We start from the raw sequence: 26,743 nt of genomic DNA, 5'->3' as shown, positions 1-26,743 counted from the left end.
AGCAGGTATCAACCAGCTCTCATTCAGTATCCTTGAGGCTCTCTGCCCTGCCAAATATCCTTTTTATCTTTCTTTTTAAAAAACAACAACAACAAAAAACCTTAAATGATCTAGGGGCAGGATGGGGTAGGGCTGGGCAGAATTAATTTATTCCAGCGCCAGTACTCTTTTACCAATGCTCTCCAGCAGTGTCTTTTCCTTGGCAAATTAAAGGTTTTATTGGTAAGGGAGATGAGCCTGGATGGAATTCCTAGAGCTGCTGTTTTCCTTCCCCAGCTATCACCATGGTGGTAGTGTGGGGGGTACTTTTTCTAGTTCCATTCTTCTCTGTGCAAACCTACTGTGGTTTCTGGAGGAAGAGCCTGCAAAAGAGTACAGCCCTTTTATGACTACAGCCCTTAGGTGATTCACATACTCATATTAGTCCACACTCATCCTATAGCAATTTGTGAAACTTTCTGGCTTAAAGTTCCTCCCGGCTTAAATGACAGTAGGCAGCTTCTGCCCCAGTTAAGCAAATGCTAAGGTTTAGAGTCTCCTATAGACAACTGTCTCTTCAGACTCAAGATGGCCAGATGTCTTGTGATCTCGATTTTTTGAGGGTTTATGAAAAATCAATTTGTTGTCTGACCAGGTCATTTCTTGTAAAGGCAGATGCTTCCTCCCCACCACCCAGCCATTTTCATGTCTGAACTCAAACTGGAAGTCTACATTGTCATTTTAAAAAAATTTTCGAAAGATTTTTAGTAATTCACCTGTCCAGCTATCCATTCATAACTTTTCTTTATCAAGTATGTATGAAATGGACTACTTTTTAAAGGGTAGGGATCAAGGAGTAGAATTGGGGAAAGTCATAAAGGTTTGGATCTGCGGAGTAAGAGCTGTTGTGAATGAGGGGAAATCCAGATATGAGAGTACCTGATGGCATTCACATAGTTGAACTGCCAGTATAACATTATTGTTTTTCAAATCAATAGGTAAATGGATTTCGCAGTTATGTAGATCTTTATGTGAAAGACAAATTGGATGAAACTGGAGTGGCTCTGAAAGTTATTCATGAACTTGCAAATGAAAGATGGGATGTTTGTCTTACATTGAGTGAAAAAGGATTCCAGCAAATCAGCTTTGTAAATAGTATCGCAACAACAAAAGTAAGTTTACTAATTTTTTTTTGTTTCTATATCAGTGATAGAACAATGCTTCATTAAAAACAACAAAATAAACAAGAATAACAACAAAAAACTCCTCATCTGCTTTCGTGAATCAAAATTGACTGATGAAAATGAAAGCTTATTTTCTGTGAAATAGCTGTTATAATTTAACATCTATTGAATGATAAGTTTATGTAATTAATATTGAATACATTTGTATTTTATGAAATTTAAAATGATAAATTCTTTCTTCTGCATTCTGAGTTTAGAATTTAGAAGAAAGACTAATAGGAGATGAGTCTCTTTGGGGGTCAGATTGCGAACGTATTATTGTTATCGGGACAGAAAAGGGGTCCGTCTGCCTGCATTCATCTAAGCGAAAGAAGATACATGCAGGTTTTGCAGCAAAGAAAGTAAGGTTTATTATAGAGTTGCAGGCCCAGAGACACAGGCAAGTTGTTGCTCAAAGGCCTGGCTCCCTGGGTGCCTCAGGAGTATAGATTATATAGGGAAAAATCAGTAGTTGTGGAAACTAAGGGAGTTGGGGTCATGGGTGCTACCAATTGGAGGGGGATGATGTAATTGATCATTGTATTGAGTTCTGGAATCAGCCATGGTGCCATCCCATCTGGTCCCATGGCTGGGCTGTTGTTCTGCCTCAGTGGGCCATGGGCTGAAATGCATCTAAAGCCAAGATGTTATCATTAGTCTAAAGTCCAATCTAAACCCATTGTCTTCATGATTATAGACCTGAGGCTCTATAATCTTCTGTCCTAAGGCTTAAGGATTAAAGGAGCAAGCATATAGAGGATAAGGGAGGAGGAGATGGGGGAAAGCAAGTGAGTCACAATGCTGTTATCTGGGCAAAACCAGCCTGAATCAGAGGAAAAAAACTATATTAAAGAAATGAAGTTTGTATGCTGTTATGTTATCTGCTATTCTAAGGAGTCCGAAGCTTCTTCTGAATAGGCTTTTGGATTTCAGAATCAAAAGCTTTCATTGATCGTAATAAAGTATTAGGCAATACAAGCATGTGTCTCTAGAATATTCTAAAGCAGTGATTTACCACTTTGTCACTCTTGTTCTTTAATTTACTTTTTTAATGTTCATTTTTAATAACCTAGCATCACTTTCTTTAGTCAACAGAAATCTTAATCTGTTATGATTGCCTTTTATTATATGTAATAGAAACCTAATGTATAGTGGCATAAACATGTAAAGGTTTTATTTTTCCTCTTAGATCTAGGGACTGGGGTAGGCAGTCTTAGTTGAGTACTGGGACTCCACAGTGTCATCAGAGTCCTATGCTCTTCCTGCCTTTCTTTTCTTCCACCTTTAGCATCTGGCTTTCATTATCATGTCTGTTGGGGTGCTTGCTGCACCCCTACATCTCATTTCCAAATTCTAGGAAGAGAGAATGGGGTTGGGCAAATGCCAACTAAATCTCCCCCTTTTTATCAAGGATACAATAGTTTTCTTGGAAGCCCCATCCAGTAGACCTCTGCTAACACCTCTTGAGTAGAATTGGATCAGAGGGCTATCTCTAGTTGCAAGTGAGTCCTGATTGGTGGATTTTTTTATTGGGCATGTTGCCAGTTAGAAACAAACAAATTTGGATTTGTCAATAAAGGGGAGAATGGCTGTTTTATGGATGACTGGCAGTGGCTGCCACAGCTCCTAAGTTTGCATCTCGTGAGTGTCATTACCGCTCCATGACAGTGTTTATTTTCACTTCCAGGTCTTTTTTTATTCAATTGTTTTTTACCTTGTATGAAGTTAGCTAAGTGGCTCTATGGCCAAAGAGACCTTACTTTTTTAAATCTTAACTTTGTTATTCTAAGATTCATATTACTCTTCTGAAAAATGGAGTTAGTAGTACTGACTTCACATAGTTGTAAAAATTAAACACTCATTCTAGGAAAAAATATGTAATATTTTTGCTACCCTAACTATAGATTTTGTATTCTTGTTTTTTTTCCTCTTTAGGGTGGACGGCATGTGGATTATGTAGTAGATCAAGTTGTTGGTAAACTGATTGAAGTAGTGAAGAAAAAGAACAAAGCTGGTGTATCAGTGAAACCATTTCAAGTGAGTGAGGCTTTCTATTTTTCTGTTGAATTATTAAATAATATCAGTTCTGATTTTGACTCTCTTCCATATGTTCTCAACAGGTAAAAAACCATATATGGGTTTTTATTAATTGCCTTATCGAAAATCCAACTTTTGATTCTCAGACTAAAGAAAACATGACTTTGCAGCCCAAAAATTTTGGGTCCAAATGTCAACTGTCAGAAAAATTTTTCAAAGCAGTGAGTAAAATTTGTATTATTTTTTACTGTGTTGTTATTGAGAGTTGTTTAAGTAGTTTTCTTTATTTGTGATTAGTTTTTATCTTATGTTAACTGTGGGTATAGGCATACTTGTACTACAAACTGATCAAAATTCTGCAAACTTCAAAGGGTAGACTTTATTTCATAAAACAATCGATTATTTTGCCAAGAGTTAAAGTAGAAAATCCTGTCACTAATTGTGTTTTTAGCTTTGCATTGGCCATTAAAAAGCCAAATATCCCTCTACTAAATGATCCTTATAGGATTACTGATTTCATCTTTTCTACTCATTTCATCTTGATCTACTGATTTTTACTTTTATGTAGTTTTTTAAAATTGTAACATATATAACAAAATTTACCACATTCTACATATTTTTAAATTTCATTTTACTTTGCACGTATTAGGCCGCTTTAACTTTTCTGAAACATAATGAAAGTACATATAAATGAACAATCTTAGATTTATAACTGAGCCTTACTACTGCTAATAGCTTCTTATAATCTGTTGTATACAAGCAAGGTTTGCCTTAGTTCCCTTGTTCGGCAGTACCATCAATAAACATTAAATAAGCATATATACAGTGCCTTTAAATATGTTTGCACTGAGAATTTGAAGCTGAATAAATTGCAGCCCCTCCACTTTGGAAGTTTATAGCTTTGTGGAGGAGTATCATATAATTGTGATAGTGATAACATATTTATCAAATTCTACTATTGGGATTTCAAAGATAGGTTCTCACAAACAAAAACAAAAGTATTTTTTAGTTTCTAGCTTAAAGCCTATAGAAATAGTACTTTGGGATCTGATCATAATGAATTCTAAATATAAATGACCCTATATTAATGCTTTCCAAAATTTCTGCCTTCATAAAAGTTTTTCTCTTGAAGTGATTTGATTTTAGATTTTATACTTTTTCATTTTTGGAAGATTAAGTTTAGATTTGGCAACTTCATCTCTATTATATCTCAAATATCCAGAAAACTATTTCAAACACCTAAAATCAAACTATCCAGGATGATGAAAAATAAATAATTCCGATTTGGAAGTGCTTCACTTTTCTTTCTTTTTGGGTTTAACATCTTGTCACATGTTGATTAACTGCAGAGTGACACACAATATATAATGTTGAAATACTTATTACCAAACTTTTTAAAGAATAAACACTATTCATAAGTTCTAGAGTTCATCTTCATGTTCCCTTTATGTTAATATTATTTGTCAAAGCAAATTTAAGATTCATATTTTTGTATTGAGAGATATCAGAAATGACAGTGCCTAGAATTTACTAGCTAGTAAATTCCTGGGTGGGTCAGCTTTTTACTGTGTTAAATTTATCAAAATTAACTTGTAGCAAAAGCTATGTGTATTTCTCTAGAGTTTATTATAATATTTTTTATATGTAGTAAAGTCCTTTTTTCATGTGTTTGTATTTCAGTACAATAGCTGCCTGAGTTAGTTTTACTGTTAAAATAAAATTTACTAACATGTATCATTATTATTATCATCTTTATTGTTTTGCTTTATAACTACATAGATTCCAAGTATTACATTAATTTTAGCTAAGTATATGAACTTCTGGCTTATTTGTATATCATTATTCTTTGGTTTTTAGGCCTCTAACTGTGGCATTGTAGAAAGTATCCTGAACTGGGTGAAATTTAAGGCTCAGACTCAGCTGAACAAGAAGTGTTCATCAGTAAAGTACAGTAAAATTAAAGGTATTCCCAAACTGGATGATGCTAATGATGCTGGTAAGATTCAGATTTTTTTTTTAAGATTTGATTTAAGTTTTTATCCAGTTACAGAAATTTTTTATTTTCTGTATGTAGTTAGACTAGGATTTTATGTTTAGAGTATAATTTTACTTTATAAAATTGCCATATGCACAACATACTGCTGATTTTCAGGGCATAGGAATTAAATAAAACATATTTGAACTATACTGAGCATATTTAAGATGACTCTTATAGTTTTTCACTATCCTCATTGTGATTATTAATTTTTTTGACTTTTTTTTCTCATTGGTAAAATTGAGAAATGTGGAATTTATGTCTTTTTAAATTTCTCTTAGGTGGCAAACATTCCCTAGAGTGTACACTGATACTAACAGAGGGAGACTCAGCCAAATCACTGGCTGTGTCTGGATTAGGTGTGATCGGGCGAGACAGATATGGAGTCTTTCCACTCAGGGGAAAAATTCTTAATGTACGAGAAGCTTCTCATAAACAGGTATTCATTTATATATATATCTGTACATATATTTGACGTTTTTATAATTTACTAAAGTAATTGAATTTTTAAATGTAAATCGTGACTCACTTTTTATATATTTCAATACTCGAAAATACTTTTAATTCTTTCCTTTATAGATCATGGAAAATGCAGAAATAAACAATATTATTAAAATAGTTGGTCTACAATACAAAAAAAGTTATGATGATGCAGAATCTCTGAAAACTTTACGCTATGGAAAGATTATGATTATGACTGATCAGGTTGGTTTCAAAGCTGCCACATACTTAAAACTCATGTCTTTCTTAGATTGTCCTTTTGTTATTTGTTTCATGAGACTTTTGCTCTAAGATAGTACAAGCGAAAGTGATTGTTCATCAATAGGGAAGAAAACATCGTTTAATGGCACTGTTTGTGTGAAGCACATTTTATATTTTCTAATTTCTTGGGTAACCATCTTTTTGGTTAGTTATTTAAAAGTTTTAAAATGTAAGAAATAAGAGAAGAGTAGAACACACTGTAATACTATAGGGTTGAAGCCTACCTATAAGTAGGAAGGAAATGATGAAATTTACAAGTGAGAAAGATTAATCAATAGGTTAATGGTTAATGTTTGTATATGATGGCATAATTTGGGATGCACAAAAACTAAGAGGACTTGAATAGTAAAATGGCCATGATTAGAAAAGAACTAGAAAATTGAAAAGGAAGAATTTCATATCCATCTAACTGTTTTTCTCTTAAGAGAAAATTTTCAATTGAAAAAGCTACTATATAGTTTTAAGCAGTTTTTATGTCAAGAGAAAACTTATGAATACCTGTTGTTCATGAATTTCACCTTCCATTGCCCAGTGAAGTGGCGTTATAATTATGTTTGATGTATTTCTATCCTTCAGTCATTCTTTTAGTGAAATCTGGGTAAACTGGTATAAAACAGATACAATGATAGTATTACAAAATTTTGTAATGATAGGAAGATTAAATCTATCATTAACTATATTCTTTATTTGAATTTTAAGAAAAAGTTCCATACTTTGATTTTCCAAAGAATAGTAGCTACTGTTTTTTAAAATCCAGTTTTAAAATTTGAATGGAATTTTTGTCTCTTTGCTGCATTCATACATTTGAAAATTTGGTTATATAAGTAATTGTATTTCATAAAATTATTATAGCACTCTTTACTAACATTTAGGATCAAGATGGTTCTCATATAAAAGGCCTTCTTATTAATTTCATCCATCACAATTGGCCATCACTTTTGAAGCATGGTTTTCTTGAAGAGTTCATTACTCCAATTGTAAAGGTACTATTTACATTAATATACTTTTATATTGTTGTCTTAAGGGTAGCAGAAAAACTAATTTTTTTTTTTTTTTTTTATTAATATAAGGCAAGCAAAAATAAGCAGGAACTTTCCTTCTACAGTATTCCCGAATTTGATGAGTGGAAAAAACATATAGAAAACCAGAAAGCCTGGAAAATAAAATACTACAAAGGTTTGTTTTAAAATATTTAAATTTTCTGATATTAGTACATATTTTTATGAGAGTGTTATAAAATATTTTGAAAATTTATGTCAATAGCTATTTTTAGACTTCAGAAATAGCTATTGTTAATTTTTAAAGAATTGTTATGGAAAATTTTATAAACATATACAGTAGTATAGTAGGCTTCCCATGTACTTCAGCAGTCAGCATTTCAATGCCAATCTTGTTTTATCTAAACTCTTTTCATTGCCACCTCATTAGTTTGAAGTAACTTCCAGACATCATATTTTTATAATACTTTAATATGTATCTCTAAAAGAATTTTTAAAATATCCACATATCATTATCATATCTGTCTTTAATAACCTAGAATAGTGTTAAAATTCTCCTGATTGTATTAAAAATGTTCATAGTGGTATTTTTTTAAGTCAGGATCCAAACAAGGTCCACACATTGCATTTGTATAAGTCTCTTAAATCTTAATATATTGTTTTTCCTTTCATATTTTTTCCTCGTAATTTATTCGAAAAGTTGGATTGTTTGTCCTATATAATTTTTCACATTCTGGATTTAGGTGATTATTCCTGTAATGTCATTAAATATGTAGCATCTCCCTCTGCCCCTTATTTTCTTTTAACTGGTAGTTAAAACGGAGGCTTGATCAGATTTGGATTAGATTTATTTATGTGGCAAAAACATTTAATAGGTGGTGTTACATACTTAGGAGGCATGTAATATATGGCTTGTCTGCTAAATGTGATCAATTGGTACAGGTGTTGCCATCTTGATCCATCAGCTTTTCATCTAATGGTTTTAAATATCCAGTGATGTTTACGATTCATTTAAAATTTCTTTCATCTTTATTAATACATAATTGACCAATAAAATTATGTGTTTAAGATGTACAATATGATGAGTTGATATACATTGTAAAATGATTACCATGATCAAGTTAATTAACACATCCATCACCTCACATGGTTACTCCTTTTTTTTTTTTTATGTAGGAAGAACATTTAACATTTGCTCTCTTAGCAGTTTTCAAGTATACAATACAGTACTATTAACAGTAGGCACCATTCTGTTCATTAGATCCCCAGAACCTAATCACCTCATAACTGAAAGTTTGTACTCTTTGACAGACATCTCTCCTTTTCTCCCTTCCCCTAGCCCTTGGCAACCACTCTCTATGAATTCAACTTTTTGAGATTCCACATATAAGTAAGATTATACAGTATTTGTCTTTCTCTGGCTTATTTTTTATTTTCACTTTTATTTTTTAAACCATGCAGGATTGGGTACCAGTACAGCTAAAGAAGCAAAGGAATATTTTGCTGATATGGAAAGGCACCGCATCTTGTTTAGATATGCTGGTCCTGAAGATGATGCTGCCATTACCTTGGTAAAAAGGCTAATTTTAAAAAATCTGTCCTAATATCTTTTCCCCTACCTGCTGTATATCTTTCTTACCAGTCTTAGTTTTCTACGATAAGTTTCTTTTGAATTCTAATGCCCAAACTAGTTAATTTTAGTGTTTCTACCCCATCCCCAAGCCCTAATTATGTCTTGTTTCATGGTCCTTTAATTGAAAGACCTCTGTTCAAGTGTATTTTTGATAAAAGCATATTGAAAAAATTTTCCAGAAACTAATAACTAGTTATTTGCCTTTATAAATTTTAATTTTATAATGAAATTTATTTTTAATGTGTAAAATTATTACCTTAAATCTTTCAGGCGTTCAGTAAAAAGAAGATCGATGACAGAAAAGAATGGTTAACAAATTTTATGGAAGACCGGAGACAGCGTAGGTTACATGGCTTACCAGAGGTTAGTCATACAGAGTGGTGATCTGGGGGAAGAAAGAAAGAGACTAGAATTGATGTGTTAATAATGACAACGATGCTATATAATTTTTCTCTTAGCAATTTTTATATGGTACAGCGACAAAGCATTTGACGTACAATGATTTCATCAACAAGGAATTGATTCTCTTCTCAAATTCAGACAATGAAAGATCTATACCATCTCTTGTTGATGGTAAGTATCTTTCACTTAAAAATCTTTCTCATTTTTGCATAATATTGAGTATATTTTAATTTTATGTACTTTATGCCATCTTTATAATAAATTTTAAAATCCTGAAATTGCTTTAGAGATATTTTGGTAGGACTGGAATATTTTAAAATGTTTTTCAGGAAAACTAACTTTCAGGCAAATTTTAAAAGCTTTTACCCCAAGTTAATCGCAGACTTCCTAAAATGAAAAGTAAAATGGGATTTTGATAATTTCTAAAATATTTATCAGTCAGTTTTAAAACACCTTTATGCCTCCATACTTTAACTTATTTAACTTGACAAAAAATTTAGAAACTACTACCTGGTAGTTAGAACAGATTTTGGTCTTCTATCTAGAACTTTAAAATTTTCATTTTGTAACTTTTAGTAAGTTAGTTGATCTTTCTGTTCTTTGTTGTTTTTTTGTTTTTGTTTTTGTTTTTCCAGCTAATAGCAGATAGTTCTATGTATTCATCAAGTTCTAGCTTTAAGTTATACCCTTTCTATGATGTTTTCCCTAACAGTTTCGGTCTAAATTAGTCTCAGATGCCTAAATTTCTATGCCAATGATTCTGTGCCTTTTATTTTACTTGTGTTAATTTTGCCTTCTCAATTAGATTATAAAATTCTAAGGAAAAGTTTTTTTCTTATCTTGTTTCTACAGTGCTCTGGGCCCATACTGTTGATGACAATAGGTACCATATACAAAAGTTTGTTACTATGCTCAATGGCCTAGAGCAAGAAGAATGATAAGAAAGCAGAGTGCTTTGCTTGCATTATCTCATGTAATCCTTGTGATCACCCTGTTATTTCTGTTACACTAATGAGGACACAGACTTATTGGTTTAGTAATTTGTGCAAAGTCACATGTTAAATGGCCAAGTTGAGATGAGTATCCAGATTAATGAGATTCTAAAGCCTGCATTCATAACTACCACAATATATCTTGTATTTATAAGGGTTATCTGATTTGGGATACTGCAATAGTTTCAGATTCATTGATAGTTTGCTGCTACTTTAGTTACAACTGACATTTTGGACATATGAGTATTTAGAATCTCCTATGAAAGAAGTTTGGTACCAGTGAGCAGTTTTTTAAGATCAGAAGGTGGTTTTTCAATTGACAATTTACTTATGGCATATACTTGAGATGCTATAAAAATGTGTAAGTATATGCTCACTTTGTTATAGAATCTCGAGAAATTATTTTAGTCAGTTATTTTTCAAAAGCAAACTATATCTTTTCTTTCTTGAATATAAAAGAAACATTACAACTATATCTTGAGTAATATTTTAAAAGAGGATTGTTCTTTTTAAAAACAGGCTTTAAACCAGGCCAACGAAAAGTTTTATTTACCTGTTTCAAGAGAAACGATAAACGTGAAGTAAAAGTTGCCCAGTTGGCTGGATCTGTTGCTGAGATGTCTGCTTATCATCATGGAGAAGTAAGAATTAAGTTTGGTATCAACTGAGAGCTAAGCTTATTGGCATGAGAATGATAATTAATAAAGTATTTTTAATAAGGACTTTGAAAATATAGAAGGAATTGAGTTTGGATTTTAATAAAAATTAGGAAACATAAATAAAAAATTTAGAATAATAATGTTATATTCTGTCTGTTTCTATTCTATAGCAAGCATTGATGATGACTATTGTGAATTTGGCTCAGAACTTTGTGGGAAGTAACAACATTAACTTGCTTCAGCCTATTGGTCAGTTTGGAACTCGGCTTCATGGTGGCAAAGATGCTGCAAGCCCTCGTTATATTTTCACAATGTTAAGGTAACAGTTTGCTGTTATAATAGTATATAGTTCTATTTGAAGTTTATTGGAACTAAATGTTTAGTTTTAACAATGGAGAGAGATGATTGGGGATTCTATTGAGGAAGAAAGTTTCAAATTATTCGATAGCAAATAGAATGAAATTTGTTGATACCAATTTTTGTGAATTATTGATGGAACTAGTTCTAATGAATGTAAAGATTTTTTTCTGACCCAACTTTATTTTTAGGCTGAAGATGGGTTTTGTGATTAGTCAGAGTAAGACGAAATCCTTAAAAAATTATTTATCAATGCTAAGAATTTAAGTAGGTAAGTACAGAAGTAAAATAGGGTTATTTTCTAGCTTTGTCCCTGAAAGAAATGTATTTGGTAATAAGACTGGGTAAAATGTCCTGTGAAGCACATGTAATCAAACTTTTAAAAATGCATTTTTTTAAAAAGATTTTTTGAAATGTAAAGTCTTTAATGATATATGAAATATTATTTCATAAAACCAAGACATTTTTCCATATTTTTTGTTTTCCTTTGATTAGCTCTTTAGCAAGGCGGCTTTTTCCTCCTGTGGATGATAACCTGCTTAAATTCCTGTATGATGATAATCAACGTGTAGAGCCTGAGTGGTATATTCCCATAATCCCCATGGTTTTAATAAATGGTGCTGAGGGCATTGGTACTGGATGGGCTTGTAAACTACCCAACTATGATGCTAGGGAAATTGTGAACAATGTCAGACGAATGCTAGATGGCTTGGATCCTCATCCCATGGTAATTATTTAGAACTTATTATTTATATTATTTATTTAACCAATGGTAATGTGTAAAATACAAAGTTTAGTCATTTTAGAAAAGTAATGGAACCATTTTTATTTTAGACTATATTATAGATGATAAACACTATATTAGTTTGTAACTTATATGTCCTTATAGTAAAAGATAAACTTTGGAAAAAGCTTGGAGATAAGGTTTATAGAGACACACTGTTTCAGGCTTTCAAATATCTAAATTGTTTACAGACTAATTCTTTTATGTAATTTTATATTATTGTTCTCAAACTACTAAGTCATATTAGAGTTGTGAGGATGCTTAAAAACGCAATATATGTATTTTAATGTATCCGCATATTTTGTTTTCTTGCCCTTTTCTTACATCATTCGCCATATTTGGTTCTTCATCCAAATACCCTCTAAGAAAAACCTCTCAAAAAAGTGTTTGCCCCTCTTCTACATGATTTAAAATCATCTGGAAATTTCTCTTTATCATGATATACTTAAAGTACATTTTTATTACAAAATTAATAGTGATCATTGTAGAAAATATAAAAAAATCAAAGAGGAAAATATACTTCATAAACCCACCATGTAGAAACAAACTTAAATTTTAATGTATTTCTCTCCAGGTTTTATATTTTAAAATAAAACAAAAAATTAGAGTATGAATATGATTTAAAGTCTGTTTTTTCACCTTAAATACTTTAAATATTTCTAACCGAAGCATCAAGCTACTTTTATGATCATAGCATTTTATTTTAATTCTTTCAGATGCGTGTTAGAGTATTAAGTTGATCTATTTGATCAATACATGGTTCTTGTGTGCCTGGTTGTGTGTGTGTGTGTGTGTGTGTATTTTGATACATTGTTGAGACATTGTGCTAAGTGGTGAGTTAAAAAAATCTCTGGTCCCTGTCTTCAGAAAGTTAATCTGTTATCAGGACATCAGGGCATGCAATTTATAGAGACAAAAGATAATAATAGTTGGTCAGTGTGCCAGTAGAAATGTCCTATGCTGTGTGCCTAACTTAGTGATATAACAAATATGAAGTTTAGAAGAGGGAGAGAACAATTGCAATTAGGCTGAGAAGGATGAGTGAGATTTATGTAGATGAATCGGGTATAGAGAGCTGAATATATGTTAGGGCTGGTGGATAAAGTGAGCAAAAATGTTGAAAATATTCAAGGAAAATGTGGAAGAAGATAGTGGTTTGGAAGGCAAATCATCAGAGCAAAGGTAGAAAGTTAGTTTTGATAAAGACTGGCAGACTTTCAAAGTAATGTCCAAGGAGTTTGAATTGAAAGGATTCTTAATCTAGGGGAGAAGGAGGTATAGAAGCAATAGGCTAGAAAGAAAAAGTAATATTTTAGAGAGACTAGGTTTTGAGATTGGGGGGATGTTCCGATTATATTAACAGAAACCTAAAAAATCTTGAATTGGTGAATTCAAGATTAAGTGATTATTTGGAGAGGGGCTATTGAAGATGAGGAATTCAACTTCAGTCATGTTAATCTATCAGTAGCAGTAGACCATGGACTAAGGGGCATTCAAATGTGGTGTTGGCACTCAAGAAAGAAGTCAGGGCCTTAAGTTATTTTTATTTTTCTCTGCAGCTTCCAAACTACAAAAACTTTAAAGGAACGATCCAAGAACTTGGTCAAAACCAATATGCAGTCAGTGGTGAAATATTTGTGGTGGATAGAAACACAGTAGAGATTACAGAGCTTCCAGTTAGAACTTGGACACAGGTTAGTATGTGGGCTACCTGTAAGGAGGGATTGCATTAAACTGTTCTTTGTGGTAAGAATATGATGCCATCATTGTTTACTCTAAGTCTGTATAGTGTTTAAAAATTCCTACATATATTTTTGACCCATTCAATGGAATTTCTGCTTTGAATATTCAAATAGTAATTAAAAAGTTTTTTTAAGTTATCTAAATGTAGCATAACTTAAGCTAGCTTTGGAAGAGTCTATTTGCTTATCTTAAAATGAGTAGAGTAGTATGTAAGAAATAGTGTTTTGAACCCTTATAAATATGGTCAATAAATTCATGTCAGTTAATATCAGCTATTGCAAGTCTAAGGGTATGCATGTCATCTCTTGTCAGTTTTAGTCGATGTTGTATTCTTTATACTCTCAGCCTTCCCCTTCCCCTTTGTAATATGAGCAGATCAGAACCATTACCTTGTATATCTTCTTTTACCATCGAGACCCCCATATGTTGTCTTCTATAGTGACTGAGCAGGAGATGATAGTGATGGTTTCCCTTTTTCCCACCAGAATCAAGAACTTTCAAAAAATGGCATAATGTGGTATGAAAACATGAGTGTGTGTTGTGAAAAGAATTACTTATTTTTAAATCTTTTATAGGTATACAAAGAACAAGTTTTAGAACCTATGCTAAATGGAACAGATAAAACACCAGCATTAATTTCTGATTATAAAGAATATCATACTGACACAACTGTGAAATTTGTGGTGAAAATGACTGAAGAGAAACTAGCACAAGCAGAAGCTGCTGGACTGCACAAAGTTTTTAAGCTTCAAACTACTCTTACTTGTAATTCCATGGTAATTGTTTAGATTTACTATTTAATTTACCTTTTCTAGCATGCCATAACTTGGATTTTTGTAATAGCTTTCATGATGGGATTGGTTATAATAAATCGAATCTAGAGGTACATTCCTTTTCCTCTACTTTTAATCATGTATACTTGCACATCTAGGATTTGTATACACAGGATTATACATACCCTCACAGACTAACAGTTGTGAGAGTCATTGTTAATGGGCTTTTCATGTATCTTATTCCTGTCTCTGTTAGCTTTTTAATTGTGGATTATGTATTGCTTCACAATCTGCTATGTTAAACTTGCGTATTTGTGTTTACATATAAATAGGGAGGAAGGTAGTCAGTGAATATGATTACCCTTGGCCCATTCCAATTTTTTGGATTTAGAGTAAAAGAAAAATTATAGTACAGTGTCTGAGAAAAATTACCATAATATGCCAAGAAAAGCTTATGGAAAAGGTAGAAAAAGGATAGAAAAGAAGTAAAATTAAAAAAAAAAACAGAGGAAGTTTGAATTCTAGCACAATTATAAAAACCAAAAAGAGGCAAATGCACATCCACTGAGTATATGGAAGAGGACTTTAAATTTAACATTTTTAAATTTAGCAATAGAATATATTTATTTTTAGTTTGAAAAATTTTTTTTCGGGTACTTTTATAGCTACTTTAAATACCTTTTTTAAGGCACCTATTTTTATCCTTTAAAATTATTCCTATTTTAAATATTTTCAGTTTTGAGAATTAAATTTATCAGTTTCTTAGAGTCATCAAAGGGAAATTCACAGAAATGCGCTTAATAATTTTGGGTCTGTTTAAAAGCTTTTAGGGGTGATGTGTTCTTATATAAATGTATCATACTTTTAAATACTGGACATGTCATGCAAGTTGAAAATACCAACACAGATTCATGTGATCTTCAAACTTTGTGTTTTGCTTAGGTACTCTTTGATCATATGGGCTGTCTGAAGAAGTATGAAACTGTACAGGACATTTTGAAAGAATTCTTTGATTTACGACTAAGTTATTATGGTTTACGTAGGGAGTGGCTTGTAGGGATGTTGGGAGCAGAATCTGCAAAGCTTAACAATCAAGCTCGTTTCATTTTAGAGAAGATACAAGGAAAAATTACTATAGGTAAGATGCAACTTTTAAAAATTTGAACATTAGTTAATATGGAAAAAATCTTTATTAATAGAAGACATTTTTTATCAGTAGAATATAAACAAATACAAATTGAATCTCTTTTCTTGATCCTAACTTTATTTTTCCCTCACATAGAGAATAGGTCAAAGAAAGATTTGATTCAAATGTTAGTCCAGAGAGGTTATGAATCTGACCCAGTGAAAGCCTGGAAAGAAGCACAAGAAAAGGTAATCATTCGCAGAACAAGACATTCAGAGAAGCGTTTAAAAGCAACTTCCAAAACAACAAACCCAAACCCTAAAATTTAAATTTAGTACTACTAAAGGTGCTGAGTTGTCTGTTTGGAGACTGAAGTCTTCTATTTATCTACAGAACAGATAAAGTATAGGAATTTGCAGTGCACACCCACCACAAGCACTTTGCCAGTGTGACTCAACCAGGGCCTGGAGAAATGACTCCAGGTGTGAGAAGGTAGCTCAGTCTCCTTGGCCTTTTTTCTGAGCCTGTCATTACAGAGTGTCAGTTGTGGTGGCGGTTTTTGTGAGGTGCATGTATACTATCTGGGAACTACACAGGTGGCACGTAAATTGTTTTGCACTGATCAGTCTGTGGTCACAATAGGGTATCCAGTTACCATTCACTTGATTTGGTTTCAGTTTATGCTGGGAAGACTAGAGACAAAACATTCAATATTACAATATTTATGAGGCACCACATATGTGCTCTGTCCTGTGCTTAGATCTTTGGCCAGAGATTTATTTAAGCCCTGGAACTTCAGATTAAGAGTCTGATGTTTTATTAATCAAACTGCCCATTTCATAAAGTACTAATATTAATCCAGTGAATGGAATATTGAAACTTTGAGATTCCCCTCAAGAATTAATTTCTTGCTTTCATGTATAATTAAAAGATTTTAAAAAGACAGTGCAACATTGTGATTGAGAACACAAGTGTACCAAAGGAAGAAAATTGGAAATGATTCTTTTTGAAAATTGCAATATTGTGTATATATGATACTGATAACGTTAGTATCTCTGAAATACAGTTAGGATATGTGATATAACTTGAATTGAAGCTTAGAACTTCTCTAACTTATGAGTTCTCAACCATAATGTTTTTCATATTTTTCATTAAACTGCATTGAATTGCTGTTTTCGTTCACACTATTAAAGTTTTTTTTTTTTTTTCTCAATTTTGGACAGTTAATAGAATGTTATATAACAGAGTGAATAAACTTAGGATAGATTATATATTTTGTGATTACATATTACATTATAGGCTTGTTCATCATTCGAGGAAAATGGGGTAGAACAAGATGGGGGGAGCATTCAGAACAAAGATGATCCAAGCACTTTATTTCCTTTCAGTGTGTTTTATTGTACTCTTAAACCCAAAATTATAGTTTATACTAGTTGCCCTCCTGTATCACTGTTGGTTTTAATTATATCTTTAAAAAAATTAGTGAACTAATGAATTTATTGCTTAGTTTTAGAAGATATGTGTTTAGAGTTTGAGAGGATGCCCTTCTGGTGAAAAGAGACTTCATGAATAAAACCTAGTGCTTAGTTTCAATAATTTCATTGTCACCATAAAAATTTTCTCAGTTTCTTAGCCATGAGTTTATTTTAGGGGTTCAAGTAACAAAACAAACAAAAATCCTGCCTTTATAAAAGTGTCCTATTTCATAGAGTTGGAAAAGAGAAAATTATAAAGCAGATAACTAGATTAAAGTTTTTTCAAAAACATAATAGAATTTGATCATTGGAACTTGAAGTTTTTTTTTTTTATTTCTGAAAGTATCTTTAGTCATTTTTATGTTAATAGTGATTGATACATATATTCTTAGAGTGCTTGTTAACAATACTTTGGGTGTCATCAAAACCTAGAGCAAATAGATTTCTAAAGTATGGGTCTAAACAGGAATTTATGACACCGTAATAGTAATAGAAGTGTAACAACCTAAATATTCCACAGCAACACTGTTTCTTGAAGAATTCTTTACACTGTAGAATTTATTAATTTATCATGAGTTATCTAGATAGTTATTAATTATCAGCTCAACAACAGCATTCCTTAGTTGGCAAATGTTGCTTAATTGAATTTCTAGTTTTGTTAATGTGATGAGGCACTGTCTTTGTAATTTTTATTTTTATCCCTTTGCTTTTAAAGTACACTTACTTAAACTTGACTTTGTATATATACATTATTTTACTGAGAACTTTAAATTGTAAAACTTTTTTTTTTTTTTTTGATTACCAAAAGTGAACTAACTTTTTGTTGTTGAGTGTCATGGTTAACTCAGTAATTTTCAGTAATCTGAGTGCCTTAGACAATTTAGGTGCAATTTTATGTAATTGCTGTTGTTATTTCAAAAAATTTAAAGGTAATTTCACCTACAATAACTTCTGTTACATTCATAGAAGTTTGAAATTTAATATTAGCACAAGATTTTTTATTGCAATCCTTTCTATGAAAAAAGACCTGATAAAAACAATTGTAGAATAGCCCTCATATTCATACTCTAACTCACCCGAAAGTTCATTCTTAAATGAACTTTCTCTTAGTCCTTAACATGAGTATTGTAGCTTTAGAGAATTTTTATTAAGAATTTATCCTAGAGAGTGACTATCTTAGCATATTTATTATAACTATAAAACATTTTTTGTAAGTGATACTTATTTTGGGTTTCAAATTGTTCATTCACTCAACTAATATAAAAATCTGACAAGATGCAGTGATTAAACATTAGTTCTACTCTATTAATTTTAAGATGTGGTGTCTTCTCATGACTTATAGTGCCTAGGCAAGCAGTCAATTTTTCATCACATTCTGGAATAGGGACTGAATATACCATTCCTTTTGAAGATTTTATTGTGCATTTTCAGAAAATTTAAACTTTTTATAGGAGCTATATTTTTATAAGTAATTTTGTAGTTAATCTAAAATAACCCCACCAACAGAAGATGCAGCATTAAGAGTATAGCATTAGTGATATTTTTTTTAACTCAGTATTCAATAAAATTCAACATTGGTTTGATGCTATACAGGACTTTAATATAAAATTTATTATTTTTTACAGGCAACAGAAGAGGAAGAAACACAAAACCAGCATGATGATAGTTCCTCTGATTCAGGAACTCCTTCAGGCCCTGATTTTAATTATATTTTAAATATGTCTCTGTGGTCTCTTACTAAAGAAAAAGTTGAAGAATTGATTAAACAGAGAGATGCGAAAGTATGAACTTTTGTGGGTTAAATAATTTGAAACTATTTCAGTGTTATCCGTATCTTTGTTTTTCCTTTTTCAAAAATAAGTATTTTGATTTTACCATTTAAACATTTTTAAATTACTGGATGTTTAAATCACTGCTTTTTTATCATAGGGACGAGAGGTCAATGATCTTAAAAGAAAATCTCCTTCAGATCTTTGGAAAGAAGATTTAGCAGCATTTGCTGAAGAACTGGATGTAGGTTAAGTCTCCATTAAGACATGATTGGAAAAAAATTGTTCATGAAACAAGACTGAAAATTCTTTTAAACTAAATTATCTCAGTTTCCTTAACTCTCTGAAGGTTATTGTGTGTATAAGCTGCAGTAGGATTAAGCTTCTTTGAAGGAAAAGTTATGTCTGGTATAGATGAATATATAAAGCTAGGGAGCTGAAATTTAGAATAAATTAAATATTAGTACTTTCTATTAGTTAAAATTTACTGCTTCAAATTAGCTAATGATAATTCAGTCCAATATTTTCCTGCAAAGCAATAAGAGCATATATATGTCACTTATATGTATATATATGATTGAATATAGCTACTTTGATTTTCAAAAGTAGAATGATAGTCTTTTTAGGCTCATAACAGAAAAATTTTAATATTTTTTGTTATAACTTAGTTTTCTCCAGGGATAATTTTAATTTAAAAAGTAAAAGAAAAAAATGTAGAGAAAGATATAAAATGTAAATGTTTTCTAAAATTGGCCAATTTGTTTTTAAGCAATTAACTCACTTAAAATCTTAGAATTAAATTAATGGTAGTATGATCATCTTATTTAGAGTAGTACAAGGTAAATTACTATTTATTATTACTCATATGATATTACTTTTGTTTTTTACTTTTTAGTTTCATTGATTTATTGTTAACATGCTCTAGTTTTATTTTCGTGGCTTACGTCACAATTAGAACTCTTAAGAATGGGTGTGGTATATTAGTTGCCTACTAAAATTTCTGGAATTTTTTAGTGCTATTGTTCTGGCTTCCCTTAATGATCTTTCAAGTACCACAAATATAAGTATGCCTTGATTTATGCTTCTCTTATATTGTTAATGGATTAGATTTTTTAAAATTTGAGATCCTTTTTTTTCTGTTGACTTATGCATTTAAAAATTAATATCAAAAATGAAACTAGCATATATTAAAAGGGAAGTTATTGTTCCTGATTAATATTAATGATATTCTAATACTGCTTTAAATTTGAGCACTGACAGTTAACATAGTGAGACATAGAAAACTTGTAGTTATGCCTCTAAATTTTCTTATTCTTGAAAAGGCGCCAGACAATTCCATTGAATAATATAGTACTCTTTTACTTTTAATTCTTTACCTTATTTTATTATTTGATAATTAGTGAAGTAGTTCCAAACAACTTACTTCATATATATATGTACATTTTATATCTAAAAAGATTTAGACTTAAATTTCAGGTTGATCTGTGTCTCTTAAAGTCTAATGATATAATTAATTAAATCTCTGTTGTATGGTACTGCATTGTTTGTAATTCTCAGAGTGACCGCACAGCCACCCCAAAAGAGAGAGGTTATTTTTAAGCTGTTATACAGATGAAGATACTGAAGCATAAAGAGAGTAAAGTAACTTGCTTAGAGAGGAATTGTATCATTATGGTTAAGAGCAATTACTAATCCTCTCAGAGTCCAAGTTTACTCATCCATAAAATTGGTATCATACGATTTTTAATGCTTAGCACATAGTAGGTGCTTTGTAAATTATAACTGTTATTTACCTAGGATTTATAACTAATAAGTGAAAGTGCTAAGATTGAAATCCATATCTGTCTTATTTCAGAGTTTACGTTATTTCTATTAAGCTATCATGCTAGCAGGATTTCTTAAATAACTTTCAAGAGCTTAAGATGACATTTTCCCTTGTACCTTTCAAAGCTTGCTTATTATTTGAAGGAATAATTTTGTAAAGTGAAGAATTTTTGACATTCATGATTATATTCTCATTTATTATTACATAGAACCTCCTAAGTTCAATTTGACTATATTAGCAAACCTTTTAATTTTCAAACTCTCGACTAAGTTTATGAACAATTTTTTTCATATTTTCTATTACGGCTAAAACCATAGTAAAGAATAGCTTCATACTTGTTAACAGAACTGCCTTTTCGTATGATTTGCAAGGATTTCGAAGCTACCAGGTCGTCAGAGGTCTTGATTCCATATTACAACATGGGATCCTAGAATTGAAAGGGACTCTATAGGTCATTTAGTTACTATCCCCTTGTATTACAAATGAGAAGCTAGTTATAATTGGGACTACAACCCAGGTCTTCTACTTAGAATTATTATTTTTTCCATTACTCTGTCTTCGATTACTTGAAAGGAAAGCTTTATTCCTGAATGAATAAAATTAGTTTTAATTTCTTATGCAGTAGTGATTGTCTTTTCTAATGAATTGTTTATGTACCCGCCCTTGTCCCCGCTTTCTTTATAATTATATTTCAGAAAGTGGAAGCTCAAGAACGAGAAGATATTCTGGCTGGAATGGCTGGAAGAACAATAAAAGGTAAAGTTGGCAAACCTAAGGTGAAGAAACTTCAGTTGGATGAGACTATGCCCTCACCTTACGGGAGGAGAATCGTTCCCGAAATCACTGCTATGAAGGCAGATGCCAGCAAAAAGTTGTTGAAGAAGAAAAAGGTATGACATAGCTCTTGTTTTAGATCATTGGTAGATTCTACCTCCATAATTATGTATATGTGTATTTTAATTTTACTGTGTGTTTAAATAATGCTTTATTTTGTTTCTAATATGTTCACTTTTGATAGGAAGTCATTTATTCTATGAGAGCATTTGATCCATAGAAGGAAAACATTAGTCAAGGACCCACATATATAAAAAGCTACTTAAGTCCTTCTCAATGTCTTTCTCAGTCCCTCTCAGTGTCTTTACTCTGTCTCTCTCACTGTCACTGTTCCTGTCTGTCTGTCCCTTGTAGTCTCTCCTAGGCTCTCTCTCTGCCTCTGAGAGGAGACCCCACTCTGTCTATGGAGTGTCACCCCTTCTCTAATAAACTTTCCCTTTGACTCAAAAAAATAAATAAACCCAACTACCTTGATTCCATTTTTAAAATGAGAGATAAAAATACTCCTCTTGGCAGCATTCTAAATTAAAATTATGGAACAACAAAGAATGTATATTAAATTTAGAATATAAATTTTAGTACTATATCTTGACCAATTAAGAAAGTCTTACAAAGAAAAGGATCTGTTTGGCTTTCAAAGTAAGCTATCATCTTTTACTATTTATTTGTTTTTACCATTTGTTAAAAAATCATCACTCACATCCTATGTCATTGGTATTGATTCGTGCTATTGAAGGTTTAAAAGTATGAGACTCACTTACCCTTCAGCAGATGGGCAAGAGTTAGCCAGAAGAGGGAAGCATTGAGAAGACATTTCAGAGGAAAAGACTTCTGAGGAAACAGGAGGCATGATGTTCTGAAAGCAAGAGGCTGGTTTTTCTGGGCAGGTTGATTTTAGAACGCAGGAGTTATATAGATGAATGTGTCCAGCAGAGATTGGGGAATGAGCCTAAGCGGTGGGGTATGAGATTGGAGAGTTCTCTGTACAGAGCTAATATCTGAAGCATGGGAGCATTGTGATATCAGAGAGATCAGTCTCTTCTAATGTTCTAATGAACTGAGGCCTATACTACTTCCCTGTCTCTTGGCTCCCCACCACACAGAGCTTCATTTGCACATATGCACTTGCTTTTTCCTTAGGAAAATGGCCTCTCTCCTTTTCAGTTGGTGTTTGTCAGATTTAGTGTTCATCACTCTTTCTTCACCTTTCATAGTCCCCTTGGGTAACATCTATGCTCAGAGCTTTTTCCACTCACATGATAACTCTCAAATTTATGTTCATAAGCTTTTCAGGAGCGACAGGCTAATAATATAGCCATATGAATGCCCAGACCCCTTGAAACTCAACATTTATGAAACTGGACCTACTATCCTAATTTCAAAACTTCTTTTTCTACCTCTATACCTTATCTGTTACTGACATTATCATTCATCACTAACATAAGCCAAAAACTTGGGCATTTCCCCATTTAATGGTAACTAAATCCTATTGGCTGCCCATGAAGCAATTCCAAAATCCATATCTTTATCTTGGTTCCCATTGACACTATCTTAGAATTTTATGTTTTCTCTGAGATAATTTAAAGTGATCCTCTTAATTAGTCTTCCTGTCTTTAGTCATCTAATCATGACTTCTACCTTTCTCTACTTCATTCCTCAGTCTTGCCTCTTACTACTAAAGTGATATTTCCAAAAAGTAAGTCCAATTATTATACAAACACTTAAAAGTTTTCAGTGACTCCCCACAGACTAAACAGACTCCTATACACTGTAGTTTAGCATCTACATGTCTCCCTGTGTGTTTGTTAACTGCTCTTTCACCTTGCCTTGAATCCTAGCAGACTATTTGCAATTCTCTAAACATAGTATGGTGATTCATGCCTCTGTATCTTTTGCCTGGAATGTTCTTTCCTCCTTCTTTCTCCTGACCTGGCAAATGTACACCATTACTTCAAAACCCAATCAGAAAGGCTCCTTTCTAGAGTCTTCCCTGACTCTGCTCTAGGCAGAGTTGCTCACTTCTCCTCATGGGTAACTGTTATACTTCCCTCTATATTTATTATTTGTATTGTAATGACTTGTCCTCCTCTTTCCCCCATCCCACAATAATCTTAGAGTCGCAGGGCTTTGTCTTATAATGGCTAACAGTGCGTGACATGCGTTGCTTCTTTTCCTTCAAAAATCTGAAGATTTTTTTCTAGTATATAGAGACCTCAGTTATAGTAGCTTATTTGCAGGTACCTTTTGGTGTGCACAATTATTGGTCTGAAAGTCCCTTTGATAAGCAAAAGCTGCCTTCTTATTTTTTATGGTTGCTTTTGAGTAGCTATCATCTCATGTCGTGTACCACAAGATTAGAGTGGTAAGCAATGTCATTTGCTACACCTAAATAAAGTAAAACATGGTCTGATCCAAGTTATCTATTAAGACCTCATAGAATTACATTTGTTATTTTTACTCATTTGATATGAAAAAGCAATCTATTGGCTGGAAATGTATCTCTAAAATATATGGTGTTAAATTAACTTTAATTTTTACTCATGGTTTGGTTTTCTTTTTAATTTGTAGGGCGATCTTGATACCACAACAGTAAAAGTGGAATTTGATGAAGAATTCAGTGGAACACCAGTAGAAGGTACAGGCGAAGAGGCATTGATACAGTCAGTGCCTGTAAATAAAGGTCCCAAACCCAAAAGGGAGAAGAAGGAGCCTGGTGAGTATTTGTTACAAAGTTTGAGCGTGAAAATATATATATGGGGTATTAGTAGCTTCTTTTGATTGTGCTGTTTTCCTAATAGTTAAAGCAATGTCTCCAGTGTTTATGAACATTTGTTATTTTTATAATGAACTTTTCATTATAACAGTTTTATTTTTACTAATGACATTTGTATAAGTATTAATACATATTATTCTTTTGTTTTAGGTACCAGGGTGAGAAAAACACCTACATCATCTGGTAAATCTAGTGCAAAGAAAGTGAAGAAACGGAATCCTTGGTCAGATGATGAATCCAAGTCAGAAAGCGACTTGGAAGAAACAGAACCTGTGGTTATTCCAAGAGATTCTTTGCTTAGGAGAGCGGCTGGTATTGTGATACATTTTATATTTAGTTTATTGTATGTTATAATTTGACCAAGTTAGTATTACTCATGTACATTGGTATTATTAGTATTACCAATGTTAACTAAACCATTAGTATTTCAGAAGTTATAGTTCATGAACACAAAAAATTGCATTACAGAATGATCTTTTCTAGGAAAGTTGGACATAAATTTTTCTAAAGTGAATCATATTTTCTTATTGATGTTTATTATATAAAGCTTGGGTTATATTCCCTGCATAGTTTAAAGATTTTTGGTAAAAAAATGTACATTGGTAGTATACCAAGAGTGATGGATCAATAGAAGTACTTCATAGTTTTGTTTTTGTTTATTTTTTACCTCTTGTATCATGTAAAAGTTCCTTCTACTTTAGGAGTCTGATTCCATGCACATAGCAAAATTTAGATAATTGCAGTGATAGAATTAGTTTGCTGAATCCCATTTTACTATTATATATATTGCTGTTAAGCATGTGATTTGATCCTTTCTGAATATTCATTAACTTGAAGTCTTCAAATAATTAAAAACTGAGTGTCCTATTTTATAGAGATTCTTCTCAATTTTAAGTCCTAATTTACTTAAAATGAATGATACAGAATTATGGTTGTTTTGTCTCTGGAAGATACTTTTTAAATTCTTTGGTTCTCTAATCACAAAAATGATTGAATTTCTTTTTTTAATGCCATAGGTAGTATAATATATGTGAATTTTTAACATGTGTAACACATGAAAATTAATGTATTAAATTAAATACTTCAAAAATGTATTTAATACTAAAATTTATCCATACATCTAAAATGAAGTAAAAAAATTACATAGCATCAAAATGATTTTTAAATTTTATTTCATAACTTATGCTAAAAAGTGTTTATTTTATTATACCAAACTGTCTTTCCCCAGTTGGTACCTTTTTATACATTATATTAAATTATTGTTTGCTAATATATTGAGGTCTTATCTTTATTTTTCCTCATTCACCTAAAAAGTTACTACTGTTATTTTATAGTAAAACTACCATGAATAGAAGATAGAAGTTTTTATGCAAAAGGTTAAGAGAAAGGTTAGCACTTTCTAAAGGCCTGTAAAATTTGTCTTTTGTAATTGCGGAAATTATATTAGTAGTTACTTTTACAGTGGCCCTAATGACTACTACTGTTTTTGAGTATTATTTAAGTATGACAAGCAGTATCCTAGTAATTAATCCCATCAGTATATGCTCACTTAACATGCAGCATTATTATTCCATAGCCTCCTGGGAAGTACAGGTGGATGGGTGTTAATACTATCCAAATAACTGAGGCCAAAATTGTTGGCTTTTATTCTCTAAATGCTTGTCTTCCCCACCGCCACCCCTGTGTATTTTTAATGATAGCTGGAATATTTTTCAAATACATTATTCATCATCATATTTCATGTGGATAAAGCTGGATTTGATTTTAACATTCACTTTCATTTTTCTCCTAGCTGAAAGGCCTAAGTACACGTTTGATTTCTCAGAAGAAGAGGATGATGATGCTGATGATGATGATGACAATAATGATTTAGAGGAATTAAAAGTTAAAGCATCTCCCATAACAAATGATGGGGAAGATGAGTTTGTTCCTTCAGATGGCCTAGATAAAGATGAATATACATTTTCACCAGGCAAATCTAAAACTATTCCAGAGTAAGTAATGGAAACTACTGCTATTCAGCTATATGGTGCAGTTAGCTTATTAGGCATTTGTTAAAGTTCTTATAGTAAGCTCTAAGAAATTGTTATTATTTTAGGTAAGGTCCTACTCTTGAATCAGTAAATTTGGTTAATATCGCATCTGTTTACATAACTTGCTATAGTTTAGAGCATGGGTTGGCAAAATTTTTTCCATAAAGAGCTCAATAATAAATATTTTAGGCTTTGCAGGCCATATGGTCTCTGCCACAACTACTCAGTGCTGCCATTGCAGAAGAAAATAGCCATAAAGTATGTAAAAGAACTGATAGTCGTGTTTCATTAAAACTTCATTTACAAAAATAGGCAATAGGGACATAGTTTGACAACCCCCTGGTTCAAAGAAAAGTTACTAACTAAATCTTTAGAACTGGGAAGTTTAGTTTTTCTCCTAGCTTTGGCCTTAGTCTATTTTTCTTGCCTCTGATGAATGTGAACACTTACATGTAGGATGTGAAGTATGTGAACTATTTCAGATTTTTTAAGGAAGTATTTTGCCACCTATTATAAAGAAGTATTTTACCA

At 31.8% G+C, this 26,743-nt stretch overlaps 1 protein-coding gene across 1 annotated transcript in view; it reads left to right on the top strand.

Annotated features, from left to right (window-relative positions):
• Positions 1–26,743, top strand: part of TOP2B (DNA topoisomerase II beta) — a 46,362-nt gene that overhangs the window by 12,312 nt on the left and 7,307 nt on the right. Inside the window, exons 7-30 of the mRNA XM_025039053.1 lie at positions 978–1,151; positions 3,138–3,239; positions 3,323–3,460; positions 5,097–5,235; positions 5,556–5,713; positions 5,854–5,979; positions 6,909–7,019; positions 7,107–7,212; positions 8,496–8,605; positions 8,938–9,030; positions 9,126–9,240; positions 10,581–10,702; positions 10,891–11,039; positions 11,573–11,804; positions 13,421–13,555; positions 14,180–14,380; positions 15,320–15,515; positions 15,660–15,751; positions 18,604–18,759; positions 18,908–18,991; positions 21,268–21,462; positions 23,975–24,119; positions 24,330–24,491; positions 25,972–26,173. Coding sequence (XP_024894821.1) covers positions 978–1,151; positions 3,138–3,239; positions 3,323–3,460; positions 5,097–5,235; positions 5,556–5,713; positions 5,854–5,979; positions 6,909–7,019; positions 7,107–7,212; positions 8,496–8,605; positions 8,938–9,030; positions 9,126–9,240; positions 10,581–10,702; positions 10,891–11,039; positions 11,573–11,804; positions 13,421–13,555; positions 14,180–14,380; positions 15,320–15,515; positions 15,660–15,751; positions 18,604–18,759; positions 18,908–18,991; positions 21,268–21,462; positions 23,975–24,119; positions 24,330–24,491; positions 25,972–26,173 — 3,443 coding nt within the window. The remainder of the gene's footprint in view (positions 1–977; positions 1,152–3,137; positions 3,240–3,322; positions 3,461–5,096; positions 5,236–5,555; positions 5,714–5,853; positions 5,980–6,908; positions 7,020–7,106; positions 7,213–8,495; positions 8,606–8,937; positions 9,031–9,125; positions 9,241–10,580; positions 10,703–10,890; positions 11,040–11,572; positions 11,805–13,420; positions 13,556–14,179; positions 14,381–15,319; positions 15,516–15,659; positions 15,752–18,603; positions 18,760–18,907; positions 18,992–21,267; positions 21,463–23,974; positions 24,120–24,329; positions 24,492–25,971; positions 26,174–26,743) is intronic.

Source organism: Pteropus alecto, unplaced genomic scaffold, assembly GCF_000325575.1.
Source record: "Pteropus alecto unplaced genomic scaffold, ASM32557v1 scaffold10, whole genome shotgun sequence".
Taxonomy (NCBI): domain Eukaryota; kingdom Metazoa; phylum Chordata; class Mammalia; order Chiroptera; family Pteropodidae; genus Pteropus; species Pteropus alecto.
The sequence above is the reverse complement of the archived record's forward strand: the minus strand, read 5'-3'. Positions and strand labels throughout refer to the sequence as shown.